General features: G+C 45.6%; 1 protein-coding gene across 1 annotated transcript in view; it reads left to right on the plus strand.

The window, feature by feature from the left end:
* STAB2 (stabilin 2) overlaps positions 1–17,440 on the plus strand; it is a 228,909-nt gene that overhangs the window by 202,154 nt on the left and 9,315 nt on the right. The window contains exons 54-61 of the mRNA XM_007952402.1: positions 2,008–2,201; positions 3,969–4,110; positions 8,504–8,637; positions 10,674–10,839; positions 10,984–11,090; positions 14,270–14,389; positions 15,981–16,121; positions 17,291–17,401. Of these exons, the coding sequence (XP_007950593.1) occupies positions 2,008–2,201; positions 3,969–4,110; positions 8,504–8,637; positions 10,674–10,839; positions 10,984–11,090; positions 14,270–14,389; positions 15,981–16,121; positions 17,291–17,401 (1,115 nt within the window). The remainder of the gene's footprint in view (positions 1–2,007; positions 2,202–3,968; positions 4,111–8,503; positions 8,638–10,673; positions 10,840–10,983; positions 11,091–14,269; positions 14,390–15,980; positions 16,122–17,290; positions 17,402–17,440) is intronic.

Raw genomic sequence — 17,440 nt, forward strand, 5'->3', positions numbered from 1 at the left:
AAGGCTGAAAACCTCTGCTAATTCATATAGTTGAGGGGCTGACAAACTCCAAATCTGCAGGTCAGGTGATGGGCTAGAAGCCTCTGCAGGCTCACAGGTTTGTAGGGGTTGTGTTGTTGTTGTTGTGTGCCATAGGGGTTAGTAAATCCAAAATCTGCAGGTCAAGCAGAAGGCAAAGATTTCTGCAGGCTTATGTCCCAAGAACCGGAGGTCAGGCAATGAGAAGAGTGCAGGGTTGAGAGAGAGTGAGCTTTGCCAGAATATGCATTTATATCCTGGAAGCAGGTCCCACTCCTAAGGAAACTCTCCTTTCAACTGATTGGCTGCTCACATCAGATCACAAAAAGGAAGAGAATTACATTATGCAAGAGCACATGCCAAATCATTGAGAATCATAGCCAAGTTGACAAACAACATTAACCATCACATAATCATATAGAGATACATACTTCATTTGCAAATGAGGCTTGCTACCACCAGCTGTTAGTAACCTGTTATGAGGCAGTCCAGAAGCAACGCCAGCAAAAACCCAGTTTCTGTCTTTCTACTCTGTCACCCTTAGAGAGGCCTTCTGTCCTCATGTTCATTCTCTCAGTCTCAAGGAGATGCCACAACATAGGTAGAAAGGCAAGTAGCTTTCTAGCTACTCCTGCAGCTAGAACTAATCTATTATTGGGTTGAAATTTGGGAGATTATGAAAAGAAAGGTCATAGAGGTCACACAGCACCATGGTAAAAGCATGGACGTCGGTGCCCAACCTCACTAAGCCCAGCCCCACCACACATTACCTGTTTTACTTTTGTCCAGTCAGCTATTGTTCTGAGCTTCAATTGGTTCATCGGTAAAATGGGAGTAACAAGGTCTCTCTCACAAGGTGCTCCGTTAATGTAGCACTAACACACACACATAACTGTGTCCTAACTTTACAAAACCCAAACTCATTCTAAAAACCACTTCCAAAGCAGAGCCCAGTAGGTCTGTGGCAAGGAGGGGCAGGGATGGACAGATTCATCAGGCCTGGTCTGTGAGGGTGGCACAAGGGTATCAGTGTTTGGAAATGTTAGCACAGAGGCAGCAGGGTGTAGGGAGGAGGCTCATTGGGGCCCAATGACTCAGTGGAGTCACTAGGAGGGTGCCAGGGATGCGGACCACACTGGGTGACACTGCCAAAGAGGGTGACACCAAAATGATTGTTTATAAAATTTTTGTGCAGTGTTTCAACAGAAACGTTTTTATATATATGTACAAATATCCCTATAGTCAGTTACAAATGTTACATTATTATTATATTATTACATCATTTCTTGTAAACCCAGCTTACATGTATCAATATATCTACAACGCTAAAATTCTATGCTAGTTTACTTTTTGAACCTTCTAACCTGTTCTAGTCAGTGTTGTCATTACTGCCCAATTACAACGGTGCTTTAAGTCACATGGTCACATCTGCAGGTGCTACAATACACACTGTCATTTTCATTACCAGTGTTTTTGTAGTCACTGATTTTTGTCAGATTATCTGGTGTTGTAGCAACAATACTGTAGTAATTAGTATTTGTGAACCTATGTCACTAACTTTTGGGAACAATAAAGTAGAAATTAAAGGAAAAGGAGAAATATTTAAAAACGCTTCCACTCAGTTACTAATAATGTTGTAAATAATAATGTTGTGATTCAATGTAGAAAGATTTTCCAAAACAGTTTTATTGTTAATAGTCATATAACCTAAGAAATACTACATTTAAGCAATTTACAACTGTATTTATCACATACTATTCTATGGTTAAAATTGATAATAAACATTACTAAGAATTAGGTATAGTTTCATACAAGAGGAGGTCAGTGGGTGGGGAGGTAACACCATGAGTTACTGCACTGAATGGCACCAACCCTGGTGATGCCACTGCACTGGTCCCCCCGCACCATGGGCACTGGTGTGATACCCCTATTGGAAGCCCTCGTTGCACAGATGGGGGTAACCGAGCCCTCTTGCCCCTGTTCTCACAGTTGTGGATTTCTGCAAACAGAACAATGGGGGCTGTGCGAAGGTCGCCAAGTGCTTCCAGAAGGACACCATGGTCTCCTGCAGCTGCCCCAAGGGCTACAAGGGCGACGGTCGCAGCTGCACAGAAATAGACCCCTGTGCCGATGGCCTCAATGGCGGGTGTCACGAGCATGCCACCTGCAAGATGACTGGCCCAGTAAGTCGCTCTTTCCCAGGGGGTTTGGGAACATCTTCCCGGGCTTCACTCAGCTTGCTTTTCCAGCTGCCTTGGGTCCTGCTCACCATCCAGCCTCTTCCTAAGCTTTCTTCCCATCAGTTTATTTCTTGTTAAAAATGAGAGGGGTAAATGCAAGGTGGGATCCTAGACAGAAAATGGATGTTAGTGGAAAAATTGGTGAAGTCCAAATAAAATCCACTGTTTATCAATAGTAGTGGACCAATGTTAATTTCTTGTTTTGACAAATGTACCATGGTCATGACCATGGTCATGTAAGATGTTAACACTGGAGGGAACTGGGTAAACTCTCTGTACTATCTTTGTAACTTTCCTGAACATATAAATGATTCCAAAATAAAAAGTTTATTAAAAGGAAAAGTTGGTGGAAAATGGCATGAAAATTGCCAGTTTGGGCAATCACTCAAGTTGTTTTTTAGAATGGAATCAATGTTCTATTTATCTGGTGGAGGAAGAGAAGTCTGTGGAAGGTAATGTCCACTATGGGTTGTAAGCATGGATCTGAAGTCAGACAGATTTTGAGGCTTAGCTTCTGGGCTTAAAACTTACGTAGTCCTAGGCTGGCTACTCAATCTCTCTAAGTCTGTGGGCTATATAATAATGCATACCAAGAGGGTTCTGGTGGGGAGAAAATCAGATCACTTACTGATTCAACAAATGGTTATTTAATACCTACTGTGTGTTATTGTAAGGAGCTCTGGTGGTGTAGCAGTTAAGGCATTTGACTGATAACCAAAAGGTCACTGGTTCAAACCTACCAGCTGCTCTGTGAAAGAAAGATGGGATAGTCTGCTTCTATAAAGATTTATGGTCTTGGAAACCCAATGGGGGTCTCTATGAGTCAAAATCGACTTGATGGCAATGAGTTTGTGTGTGTGTGTGTGTGTGTGTGTGTGTGCTATTGTAGGTGTCAGGGGTATAGCAATCAAAAACACAGACACAGTGCTTGATTTTCTGGAGCCTATGCACATGTAGAAGGAGCCCTGGTAGTGCCATGGTTAAAGCACTCAGCTGCCAACCAAAAGGTCAGCAGTTGAAACCTACCAGGCACTCCATGGGAGAAAGATGTGGCAATCTGCTTCCATAAAGATTAAAAACAAAAACAAAAATTCACTGCCATTGAGTCAATTCCAACTCACAGTGACCCCCTTTGGGTTTCTGAGGCAGGAAATCTTTACACAAGTAGATTGCCCAGTCTTCCTGCCACAGAGTGGCTGCTGGGTTTGAACCATCAATCTTCTGGTTAGCAGTCAAATGCCTTAGGCACTATACCACCAGAGCCTTAGAAACCCTATGGGGCAGTTCTACTCTGTTCTATAGGGTTTCTAGGAGTCAGAATCAACTCAGCAGTGCTAGGTTTGACAGGTGTACAGTAGAGGGAGGAGAGTGATGCTCAGTACAGAAATAAATGCACAGGAAGATGCTGCACCAGTGTGGAAGGGCCATGGTGTACAGAAATCAAAGCCATGTGGTAGGAGGAACTGGGAGAGACATTTTATTTAGGGTGGCAGGGAAGGCCTCTCTGAGGAGGTGATATTTGAGCTGAGATAAAATGGGTGACAGTATTTTGTCATAAGCCTGTACACAAGCAGGATGTAGTAGTTCCTCTGGACAGAGAGGCATGCATTCTTGGTCCTGCTCTTCTGGAGGGTGGTTCCCAGGGCACTGGGGAGTCCTGAGGTCCTGGAGAAGGGGCTTCTCTCATCCTTCCCCACTCTCTCCCCACAGGGCAAGCACAAGTGTAAATGCAAAAGTCACTACGTGGGAGACGGCCTGGCCTGTGAGCCGGAGCAGCTGCCCATTGACCGCTGTTTACAGGACAACGGGCAGTGCCACGCAGATGCTGACTGTGCCGACCTCCACTTCCAGGGTCAGTGTGGCTAGATGCGACTGGGGCCCTCAGGCCTGGAGAAGGGACCTGTGAAAGAGAAGGAAAAAGCAGGAACCAAACAGCCCACGCACTGCTCAGGGCCCAAAGGAAGCAGTGGGCCTCTGCTAGCAGAAGGGTGGGGTAAACCCAGAATTAGACCTTGAGCCTTAAGTCTAGGAGGGAGCTCAAAGTTTTTCTATCCTGAATCTTCCTGATGCTTGGTTCTCCCAAGTTGCTCAGTAACCCTTGTAACCATTGACTGGAATTAAATCTAAAAACCACAGCTTAGGGTAGTAAATACCAAAATGGAAGCATCTGCCACGTGCAGAAGCAGCTTCTTAGCAGTTGGGTTAGTAGTAGCACAGTGCCTACGGCATTTGACTGCTAACCAGAGGCTGGCAGTTCAAACCCACCAGCCACTCCTTAGAAAGAAGATTGGGCAATCTACTTCCATAGAGATGCTGCCTTGGAAACCCAAGGAAAGGTTGCTATGAGTTGGATCTGACTTGACAGCAGTAAGTTTGGTTTTTTTTGTTTGTTTGTTTGTTTATGCCCCCATTACTTCCAAGAATGATTTGAGTGGCTTATAAAACAAACCAATGAGTATAATAAACTAAGAATCATAACACACAACTAGGTTAAAAAAACAAAAAATAGAAACCCAAGTATTAAGTGCAGAAAACCCATTGCCATTGAGTCCATTCCAACTCATACCCACATACTGCCATCGAGTCAATTTTAATTCATATTGACCACCATTGGGGTTTCCAAGGCTATATAAATCTTCAGGGAAATAGATAGCCTCATCTTTCTCTGGCAGAGCAGCTGATGGGTTTGAACTGCTGACCTTGGAGTTAGCAGCCGAATGCCTTACCCACTATACCACCAGAGCTTCTTTTTCCAACTCATAGAGACCCTATAAAACCCAAACCAAACTCAATGCCATTGAGTCAATGTCAACTGACCCTATTGGACAGAGTAGAACTGCCCCTGTAGGGTTCCCAAGGTTGTAAATCTCTACAGAAGCAGACTGTCACATCTTTCTGCCACAGAGAAGCTGATGGGTTTGAACAGCCAATCTTTTAGTTGGCAGGCAAGCACTTAACCATTGCACCACCAGGGCTTCTTTAGAGACCCTGTATGAAACAGGGGAGCTCTGGTAGCATAGTGCCTAAGGCACTTGACTGCTAACCAGAAGGCTTGTGGTTCAAACCCACCAGCCACTCCTGGGAAGGGAGGCTGGGTAATCTACTTCCGTAGTGATACTACCTTGGAAACCCAAGGAGGGGTCACTATAAGTCGGGTCCGACTCAACAGCACATAACAACAGCAACAAATATGAAAGAGTAAAGCTGTTTCATAGGGTGTCTGAGGATGTAATCTTTAAAGAAGCAGACTGCCATGTCTTTCTCCCACAGAAAACCTAGTGGGTTCAAACCACTAGCCTTTCTGTTAGCAGCCACTTAACCACTGTACCACTTGAGCTCTTTAGTAAGTGCAGAGGTGCAGGGAATAGGGTATCTTGCAACTTAAGAGAGAAAATAAGAAAGGACCCATAAGCGTATGTAGTTTTGAACCATAACAGAGAGGGACTTGAATGGTTCAGAAAGTGACCAGTGTTCATTAGTTCTCTCTGATTTGCTAGGGTGTTCTACACACACAGTAATTTTGCCTGGCAGTTTTTACCCATCTCAACAACTTTTTTTTTTTTTTTTAATCCTCTAAACTACAATGTTTTTATTTCTTTTTTCTTTTTTAATTGTGCTTTAGGAGCAAGTTTACAGAGCAGAGTTTGTTTTACATTCAACATTACGTGTACATTTAGTTTCACTCCCCATTTACCATCCCCAACCCTAACCCAGTCTCCTCCCCTCCCTGCCCAGTAACACCCTTCCCACCCCCATTCACCTCATAGTTAGGCACTCCTGTGTGTCCTGCATTTCCTCTGTGTGAATGTTGCTCCTTTGGTGCCCCATGGTGGATTGCTCCAAGCAATGCATTTCCATAGAATATGTAGGTATGTCCCCCTGGGTTGAGTGGTCTGCATGTACATCTTGTTTACTGTTAGGCTAAGATCCAGCCCCTGGGAGTAAGCTTTATTCCAGGCCCAGAATGTATCCCAGGACCGTAGTAGTATTAGGGGTCTCACCAGACTCTATCCGACCAGTAATTCTGGTCATTATTGAATTTTTGGATTTTGTTCCACATTTTCCCTCCCACTCTATCCAGAATCTCCAAATTTGATCCTTTCCTGAGTGGCTGGCATTGGTTGCTAGGCACCACCTAGTAAGGTCTCAAGGGCCAACATGTCCTAGGGCTGATTGCTTCCAAATGTCCTTGTTTTTTTGCACTCTTCTTTGCTTCTGATGATAGGAGACCATTAGCAGTATCTTAGATGGCCTCCTGAAAGCTTTTAAGACCCCAGTCGCTATTCACCAATGCAGGATGAGGAACAAGACTTTTATGTATTTTGTTCAACAACTCTTAATGTTTGTTATGTATCAAATCCTGAGACACTTCAAATCCAAAACCATTGAATATATAAGAGTTTGTCTCTTATCACAAGTGATTCCCAGTGTAGTTGAGGAATGTTTTTAAATTAATAAGAAAAAGAAAAGAAAGCAATGAATGCAACAGAAGACAGAGATGTATCTCCTACTGATGGTGTGGCTGAGACAAGAGAGCAAGAACAGCTCAGGGAAGGGAAAGGTCTCCAGGGGAGGTGGGAGAAGAGCCTTCAGAGACGCTTAGCATAGGCCTGGCACTGAGGTGGAGACGTGCAGGATGTTTGTATTGGGCTAAGCACAGAAGTGCCTCTGGGTAGGATTCTAATGGCAACTTATGACAACAACAAAGCACAGAGCAGGAGACAAAGTTTCTCGGCTAGGGGGACAGACTGGACAGCTGTGAGAAATGCTAAGGGTCTGCTGAGAAGGACAAGGCAATAAGGACACAGAGTGATATCAAGACTGTGGTCCCACAGTAATAGGGTCTCCACTGGGAAGAAGAGTGAGACAAGGGAGAAGAGGACACACAGTGGACAGAGAGAGTAAAAAAAGATAGGCTTGAAGCCAACGTCAGGTCTCCGTCCTGAGAGAGCAAACCCAATGGCAGTACTGGGCGAAGGCAGACGGGGCGGGAAGGTGATGGGAAGTTTGAGGAGCTTAGTTGGGGGTATTCCATGTTCTAGGCAATGTGGAGCATGCGGACACAGACATTTATAGTCAGTAGTTGTTTGGGGTGAATCTTTATACTCTGAACTCAACTCTCTGGTTAGAAAAGATGTCACTATGGAAAAAACAACAAAAATGTTCCAACATCTTAGCTGGGAAATGGCTGTAAAGCTTTTTAAAAGGCATAATAGCCATCAAAAAACATAAGAGTCCTTGTCAGAAACGCCTCTGATGTACTGTTCTCAAGGGTGTAAAGTTCACAAAAACTATTCAGTTAGAAGTATTGGGGGAAAAGTCATGTTGCCAAAGAAAATTTATAACATTGGAAAATCATCATGACTTAATGTTAAGTTCAAAGAATATTTCTAAAAGCTATGTATTTCTATGGCACTATGATTAAAATTCATAGATAATACCCACTGCCATCAAGTTGATTCTGACGCATGACAACCCTCCAGGATAGAGTAGAACTGCCCCAAGGGTTTATAAGGCTGTAAATCTTTACTGTAGCAAACTGCTTTAGTTTTCTCCCGTGGAGTATCTGGTGTGTTCGAACGGCCAACCTTTTGGTTAGCAGCCAAATACATTAATTGTTACACCTTCAGAGCTGCTTACATTAATATATACTCACTGCCATAGAGTCGACTCTGACTCATAGCAACCCCCGTTGGGTTTCGAAGGCTGTAAATCTTTACAGAAGCAGATTGCCTCCTCTTTCTTCTGTGGAGTGACTGGTGGGTTCTAACCACCTACCTTTTGGTTAGCAGCCAAATGCCTTAACCACTACACCACCAGAGCTCCTTAGGTATGGATACATAGATACATCCTGTAAGTAAATAAAAGACTATGAAATTTTATCAAAATAAGTTACAAAAAAACAAGTAAAAATTCTGGAAGGAAGTCCACCAAAATATTAACCATGGAGTAATGATTATCTGAACAGGAGGATTATAAGTAATTTTTCTTTCTTTTTTACTTTTCTGTATGGCCCAGATTTCTACAATGAATGTGTGCTCTTTGTATAATTAGAAAATAAACACTTGTTTTAAATGATGTGCTTCAACTTATCTCCAAGGGGAAGTGGCTTCCAAGGTACCCTGGAGACATACAGCTCCTTCTGCTTTGAAAGTTCTTCAAAGTGCCTTTGCTAAGCTGCCAGTGCTGCAAGGACTGCCGACCAGACCCACTGATGTGGACGCTGTTTCTCTTTCCACTTCTAGACACCACTGTTGGCGTGTTCCACTTACGCTCCCCGCTCGGCCAATACAAGCTGACCTTTGACAAAGCCAGAGAGGCCTGTATCAATGAGGCTGCAACCATTGCAACCTACACCCAGCTCTCCTATGCCCAGAAGGTACGTCCTCCACCAGTGGCACCATGCAATCAGGGTCTGGGGGCAGGGTCTACAGGGGAGCAGGTGCAGCCTCTTTTTAAGATGAGGACATTGCTTTCTTGGAGGGGGTGCAGGGAACTCCTGGAGCAATCAAAACAACTCATCAGGCCCATTTAGTGAGTGTCTACAATGCATCAGAGGTCCCTGGGTAGAGCTAACAGTTAAGTACTCAGCTACGAACTGAAAGGCTGATGGTTTGAACCCATCCCGAGGTGCCTCAGAAGAAAGGCCTGGCAATCTGCCTTGGGAAGGCTACAGCCATGAAAACCTGGTGGAGCAGCTCTGCTCTGACACACATGGGGGGTCGCTGTGATCGGAATCAACTTGATGGCAACTGGTCGGCTGGCTGTTTTTTTACTATGTGTCAGGCACCATATCAAGCACTTTGTTGACATATTGTCCATCCTGGTAACATCTCCAGGAAGCTGGACTGGAAGTTGGGTGCCACTGAGTCGATCCTGACTCACATCAACCCCACGTGACAAAGAACTGACCCACAGGGTTTTCTTGGCTGTAATCTTTACAGAAGCAGATTTCCAAGTCTTTCTCCTCCATAGCCATTGGGTGGGTTTGAACCAACAACCTTTGGGTTAACAGCTCAGTGCTTAAGTGTTAAGGCCCCTGGGCTCCTTCTCTAGGAAGTAAGTTGTTGTTGTTGTTGTTGTTTGCCGTCGAGTCGGCCCCGACTCATAGCGACCCTTCCTTGGGTTTCTGAGGCAGTATCACTATGGAAGTAGGATTGCCCAACCTTCCTTCCAAGGAATGGCTGGTGGGTTTGAACCGCTAGCCTTCTGGTGAGCAGTCAAGTGCCTTAGGCACTATGCTAACAGTAAGTAAGTATCACTATTTCCGTTTTACAGATAAGAAAATCAAGGTTCTGAAAGGTTAGGTAACATGCCCATCATCAGCTGCTGTTCAAGTGCAGCTCTGACTACAGAAAGTCTGTTCTCAACCATGACTCTCAGCTGTCAAGGCAGAGGCTGGAAGTGCACAACTCACAGCTAGAAACCAGGCGAGATCAGTAACCACAAGCCCCAGGTCTCTCTGTACCCTCCAAGCAGCTGAGTTTCTCTGGATTAGCTAGAGCTCACTGTGGCTGGAGGGGCTTTGAAGGGAGTAACAGGATTGCCCCAGCTCACAGCCATAGCCAGGCAGGAAATGGACCCTGGTCAGAGCTACGCTCTTAGCTCCTTAAAGCAGAAGCCACTTGTCTCAGTCTCCTAGCACTGCTCTAACACAAATACCACAAGTGGGTGGCTTTATAAAACAGAAATTTATTTTCTCACAATTTTGAAGACTGAAAGTCCAAATTAAGGTCTCAGTCACGTCAATTCCTTCCTTACACATAGCCTTGGGCATCCCTTGGTTCCTTGGTAACCCTCTCATGGCATCTGTCTTCCACCATATGTCTATGTGCCTGTGTCTAGTCCTGTTCTTGTTATAACTCAGAAGTGATTAGATTTAGAATCCACTCTGTTTGGCCATGAACTAATTAATGCAACAAAGAAAACCTTATTTCCAAACAGGAGTACATCAACTGTAGCAGAGCTACTGGCTGAGCAGGGAGCGTAAGTGGAACACACCAAGAGTGGTATCTAGGTTAGCAATGCAACACATATTTTGAGGGAACACAGCTCAGTCCCTAACAATGATCGGTTAGAGTTCTATCAATCCATAAGCAGAAGTATTCATACCCATGGGTCACAGTTGACAGAGAATCCTTTCTCTAAAAGCAGAGACAAGGGAAATGAGTATGAAAGACTTGGGCAGCTACAAGAAAGAGAGGGCAGCACTTTCATGCATCCAAGGGCTCAGTCAACACAAATGTAATGAGCACCAACTATGTGCCAAGCACAGGACCTACAATGGTGAGGAAATGAGACAGCCCCTAACTCCAAGGAGTTTACAGTCTAATGGAGGAATCAGGTGGGAACCAAAGGATCCCACAACAAATAGGAAGTTACAGCTGACTCATGACCATGTCTGTGCCTCCACAGGCCAAATACCACCTCTGTTCGGCGGGCTGGCTGGAGACAGGGCATGTTGCCTACCCCACAGCCTACGCCTCCCAGAACTGTGGATCTGGTGTTGTTGGGATAGTAGACTATGGAGTGAGAACCAACAAGAGCGAAATGTGGGACGTCTTCTGCTACCGGATGAAAGGTAACCACCCCAGCTACACTTCAGGTCCGAGCCACACAGCTGCTACGCAATCCGCAGCCTGGCCAGCCAATCTCCAAGGGTGAGCAGGGCCAGCCCAGGTCCCGCCTCACTGAGGATGGGACCCCATGTACTCCTGCCCTCCAGATGTGAACTGTACCTGCAAGAAGGGCTACGTGGGAGATGGCTTCTCATGCAGTGGGAACCTGCTGCAGGTCCTGATGTCCTTCCCTACACTCACAAACTTCCTCACGGTATGTACCAAGTCTGCTTGGTTTCTCCTGGGGCGAGGGTTGCATCAAAGCAGGTATCTCATGGCAGCTATTAAAGGGGCATTGGTGGTTCAGTTGTAGCATTCTCACCTTCCATGCAGAAAACCCAGGTTCGATTCCCAGCAAATGTCCCTCATGTACAGCCACCAACCATCCATCATAGCATGTTGCTATGAAGCTGAACAGGTTTCAACGGAGCCCCCAGACTAAGACAGACTAGAAGGAAACACCTGGCAATGTACTTGCAAAAACCAGCCAGTGAAAAGCCTGTGGCCCACAGTGGCCCTGATCACAACCAGCCGTGGAGATGGTGCAGGACCTGGCACCGTTCATTCCACTGTGCATGGGGTTGCCATGGGCTGCGGGCAACTCAAAAGCAGCTAACAACAACATTAGAGGAGCAAGTCCTTGGAAGGAGACAAAGGCTCGCACAGTGGTTAAGAGCATGGATGCTGGGCCACGTTACTTGAATTTGAAGCTTGAGTTTGCCACTTACTTGTAGCATAACCTTAGACAAGTTACTTCCCCTCTCCCCCTCTCTGGGCCTCAGTTTCCTCATCTGCAAGATGATGCACCAATGTCATAGGTTGTTCATGAGAATTAAGTGAGTAAGTATTTGTCAAGCATCTAGAGCAATGCCTCGCATTAAGCAAGTTACTTTTTCTCTCAACATCAGTTTCCTCACCTGTAAAATGAGAATGATAATAGCTCTAACCTCACAGACTCATTGTGACAATTAAATGAGTTAGTATTTATACAGCACTTACTTCTGTGGCCAGCTCTATACTGAAAATGCTGTATCGGTGTTAGCTACTGTTATTATCTGCACATCTAAAGCAGGTAAGAGTCTGGTCTGCAGGAATGTTGTCTTCATGGTGAAGGGTCAAGATGGACATGCTTAAATAAGTCTGCTGAGTTAGCAACATGGAATAGATTTGCATTTTGCCCTGCATTTAAAGTCACTTTAATATCCTCCAACTTATGCACAGTAAAGAGACTGCCCCATTTGGGGAAGGATTTGGTGTTGACTGAGCAAAGAACTGAGCTACTAATAATAACAGCACTGAGCACTAACATTTCTTGAGTGTTTACTTTGCACTGGGTTCTGCATTGACCATCCTTACAAACCCATTTCATTCAGCCCAGAGAATGTAAGCTCGGCGAGGGAAAGATTTTGTCTGCCTTGATCACCATTGTACCCCCGACACCTCAAACAGTGCCTGACACATGTTGCTGTTGTTGTTATGTGCCATCGAGTTGGGCCCAACTCATAGGGACCCCTCCTTGGGTCTCTGAGGCAGTAACACTACGGAAGTAGATTGCCCCATCTTCTTTCCAAGAAGTGGCTGGTGGATTTGAACCGCCAGCCTTCTGGTTAGCAGTCAAGTGCCTTAGGCACTATGCTACCAGAGCTCCTGCCTGGCACACAGTAGGTGCTAATAAATACTTGTTAAAAGGAATAAATCCTCACACAACCTTATGAGGTCACTTTTGCTATTATAAGCTCTGGTAGCATAGTACCTAAGGCATTTGACTACTAACCAGAAGGGTGGCGGTTCAAACCCACCAGCCACTCCCCAGAAAGAAGACTGGGCAATCTACTTCTGTAAAGATTTACCACCTCAGAAACCCAAAGAGGGTTGTTACGGGTCAGAACCAACTCGATGGCAGTGAGTTTGGTTTGGTTTTTGTTTTGTTTTGTTTTGTTTGCTGTTATCCCTATTTTGTTGGTTAAGAAACTAGGACTTAGCAAGGTCAAGAATACAGCCTAACAACCTGAAGCTGAGCTTAAACTCAGGCTGCCTGATGCCAGACTCCTCTGATCCATTAAGGGATGGAGGGCAGCCAGCGACTCAGCCAGTGTTCTGACCAGAACCAGACAATCATGACCTCAGGAGGAGAGGGAGTGGCGAGCAGCAGAGGGCTTACAGGATCGAGACAGCGGTTAGGCCACAGTGACCACAAATTGATGAGTCTCTGTCCACAGCCGAAAATATCCATCTAACCGCTCTGAACCTCATGGTAACCATCACTAAAGATAAACACCCAAAGCAACATGTCTGTTGTGTGGGAGCTCGGCTCATGACAACATTTCAGAAAAATGAAGGGCTTCTGCCAAAACAAAGCCCTTCAGCAAATTGTTTAACTTCTCTGGCCCTGTCTGCAAAAATGACAAAGTTAGACTGGGTAGTGCAATGTCTTAAAATTTTGTTCAACGAATACTTATTAAATATTTACTACATCCTTGATATACTCCAGTGAACAAAAAGACAAACAAAATAAATAAGCAGAGCAAACAAGTAAGTGGTAGAATGCTAACCAGGAACAGTGGCCATGAAGTTGACTCTGACTCCTGGAGACCCCATGTGTGTCAGAGTAGACTGGGCTCCATCGAGTTCCATTCAGTGGATGATATTTTTATAAGTAGATCACCAGGCCTTTCTTTCAAGGCACCTCTGGTGGACTCAAACTTTCAGCCTTTCAGTTAGCAGCTGAGTGCATTAACTGTTCGCACTACCCAGGGACAGACTGAATACTATGAGAAAATAAAGAGCACAGTGAGGGTGGGGTAGAGGGGGATGGGGCAGGAGCACTGGCGGTTCCAATCTTGCATAGAGTGAGGAGGGAAGGCTTTAGTGAGAAGATGGCATCTGAGCAAAGTGAACAGATGTGAGGAAGCTGTCCATGTAGATTTGGAAGAAGAGCATTCCAGGAGCCAGGAACAGCCAGGGCAAGTATGAGGACCAGCCAGGAAGGCAGTGTGTCTGGAACAGAGTGAGAGAAAGGACAGGGGGAGCTGGGGTCAGAGCAGCAACAGTGGCAGATGGTTTGGGCCTCATGGGCCATCTAAGGATTTTTACTTTTCCTCTGAGAAATGGGGCCACTGCAGAGTTCTGAGAAAAGGAAACTTAAGATTTGATTTACGTATCAAAGGACAGATCCTGCTGCTGTGCTGAGAACAGTCTGTGATGTGGCTGTGACTTAAGATGTAGGATTAGTTGAGAAAAGGCCTCCTAAAACTTGCCCAAGGAGTACTCAGAAGAAACATTGGGAATATACCCAGATGAGTGACAGCCTTGCAACCCTCTCCAGCCACCAGCCCTTGTGCTCCAGGCCCTGTGCCCAGGTGGCTCAGTGGATGACTTCCTTCCTCTCCTCAGGAAGTGCTGGCCTATTCCAACAGCTCCACCAGAGGCCAGGCATTTCTGAAACACCTGACTGACCTGTCGATCCGCGGCACCCTGTTCGTACCACAGAACAGTGGGCTGAGGGAAAATGAGGTGAGTGGAGTGCCTGGTGCCTTTTGGTCTAAGTCTGTATGTCTGCTTTAGACTAGTGCTTCTCAATCAGTTATCTTTTCCCACAATGAGGCTGTGTTGTGTCACAAGTCATCCCAAAACTCAGGGACTAAGCATTTATTGAGCTCAGAAGTCTGTGTGTGAGCTTGGAAGTTCTGGTCTTGGCCAAGCATGACCCCAGACCTGAGACTGGCTGGCCGGCAGCTGATCCAGGCTAACCTCAGCTGGGGCTCTACACCACCAGGCTCTTGTTCTCCAGCAGGCCAGCTTAGGCTAGCCTGTTCTTATGGTGATGGCAGGGAGCAAGAACGGGGAGAGCAAGCCCAGTCCCACCAGCACTTTTCAAGCATCTATTTGGTCATGTTTGTTAACATGCCCCTGACCCAGCAGGTCATGTGGCCAAGTACAGAGTCAAGGTTGGGAGGCTCTCAGAGTTACATGGCAAAGGGTAAGGATACATGGAAGGGGAAGAACCAGGGTTGTTGATGCAATCAGCATACCACACAGAGGCACACAGGGGAGTCAGGAGTATTTATTTGATGTACCCATAAGTGGCTGGCTGTAGGCTTGGACAGACCTAGGCCCTGCCTAGCCACTGAGGAGTTGGGAGGAGCAATACCTTGGCCCACATTACCCACTTGTCTTGCTTTCTCAGTGCTGCTATGATGAAAATACAAATGGGTGGCTTTAATAAACACACTTATTTTCTCACAGTTTAAGAGCCTAGAAGTCCAAATTCAGGGCACTGGCACTAGAGCAAGACTCTCTCTGTCTGCTTTGGAGGAAAATTCTTGTCTCAGCTTCTCTAGTGCTCTTCTCAGTGTTCCTTGGAGATTATTACCATGTGGCATCTACTTTTCCGCCATTCCAGCCTGCTTCTCTTTGTGCCTGATTTGCTCTTTTTATACCTTGTAAGTAAGTAGATTTAAGGCACACCCTAGACTGATACGCCTCATTAACAAACAAAGGAAAGCCTATTTCCAAATGGGATTACATCCACGGGTATAGAGGGTCAGGATTCCAGCACATATTTTGGGGGGGACACAATTCAATCCATAACATAACAAGGCCTACTCTTTCCAGCACAACACTGGGAGGCTGGGCTTCAGACAACAGACAAAACTTCCAGTGACACATCTTAGCTATAGGTGGGTCTCTGGAAGAGCCCCCAAACAACCTACTGCCATCGAGTCAATTCCAACTCATAGCAACCCTATAAAACAGAGTAGAATTAGAACTTCCTCATAGGGTTTTCAAAGCTGTCAATCTTTACAGAAGCAGACTGCCTCATCTCTCTCCAATAGGAAGACTGGTAGTTCAAAATGCTGACCCTGACCTTTTGGTTAACACCCCAATGCTTTAACCACAGTACCACCAGAGCTCCTTCTGACAGAGTCCAGAAAACCAAAAGCCTCAGAAAAGCTTGATCATTCTTGATGGCCACATGAAAGCAGAAAAGCCAAGTCTGTGAGAAGTGATAGTCATTCTAACTGTGACACCTTTACCTTTAAAAAAGAAAAGAATTACTGTTTGGTCTTTCCAGACCATTCTTGTGTTTCTTCTTTCCTCTCAGACGCTGTCTGGGCGGGACATAGAGCACCACCTCGCCAATGTCAGCCTCATGTTTTACAACGACCTCGTTAACGGTACCATTCTGCAAACCCAGCTGGGAGGCCAGCTGATTATCACCTCCAGCCAGGACCAGCCCCATCTGGTATGAAAAGTCTTCTGGGCACATTGGGAGAACTGCATGATACTGCAAAAGTCCCACTATACAGTAGGTGCTTAATAGATGGCAACTAGTATAATGTGAAAGTAAGCTCTCAACCTGGAGCTATGGGAGGTGATAGCTGCATATAATAGTACACTGACTGGCAGGTAGCCCCTACCCCTTGAGAGACAGGCCTGTGGTCCCCTGCTGGCCTCAGAAGCTGGTAATGAGAAATGATCAATTAAACCCATTTCAAAAACCATCTGATTCTCCATTTTTATTTCTATCGGATTGTTGATGTATCCCAGATATTTGCATGCAAGCTTAGGAGTTAAATGACTTAGGTTTGGATCCCAGTTCTATCACTGGAAGCTTAGACAAGTTACCCAACCTCTCCATATTTCCATTTCCTCTGTTGAAACAGAGATGGTGATGATGGTTGAAACAGGTGATGGTGTTGTTGATGACTATGATGACCATTATGTCCAAATCATAGGCTGTTGTGGGGATTCAGTGAGTCAGGCTTTCAAAGTCCTTAGAACAGGGCCTGACATGAAGCAAGTGCTCAATGAGTGTTATTTTCACATCTTTACCTGATAAGTGATTTCTCTTATTGAGGATCATTTAGACAAGTGCTTCTCAAATTTTAATGTGCACGTCAACCATCCAGGGATCTGGTTAAAATGAAGACTGTGACCCATGAGGTGGGGTGTAGAGACCCAGGTTCTGCACTTCTAATGAGCTCCCAGGTGAAACCAATACCACACTTTTAGCAAAGACTTAGGTCACTTAAAACATCCCTTTTATTAACAGTGGGTGTGATGCTGGAGTCCACAGTATGGGGTTGCCACTTCTACCTGGGTGATCTTGGACAAGTCACTTCCCCACTTGGTGCCTCTCATCCCTTGCTGTCAGACCAATGGGTTGGATGAAATGACCCCTGGATTTAAACTTCAGTCATTAGCTTTTTGGCACAGGGGCACTGATACATTCTGGGCCGTGCAGATAGCGAGTGACAGTGCAATGGTGTCTTTTAGTGAAGACGGGCTAGAAACCCTGGCTCCAAGGTCATGGGGAAGCTGAACAACTTCCACCAGTGAAAGGCCTGCTCACACAGCGAGGAAAAACCTGGTGACCTCAGTTCTCCATCAATCCTCTTCTCATTTCTCCAGAAGGAAACCAGGTTTGTCAATGGAAGAGCCATTCTGCAGTGGGACATCTTTGCCTCCAATGGGATCATTCATGTCATTTCCGGACCTTTAAAAGCACCCCCCACTCCAGTGGTAAGTACCCAGAGAGCCTGATGAGGGGCCAGGAGAAAC

This window comes from Orycteropus afer, unplaced genomic scaffold, assembly GCF_000298275.1.
Source record: "Orycteropus afer afer isolate SDZICR_OR568_19922 unplaced genomic scaffold, OryAfe1.0 scaffold00334, whole genome shotgun sequence".
NCBI lineage: Eukaryota > Metazoa > Chordata > Mammalia > Tubulidentata > Orycteropodidae > Orycteropus > Orycteropus afer.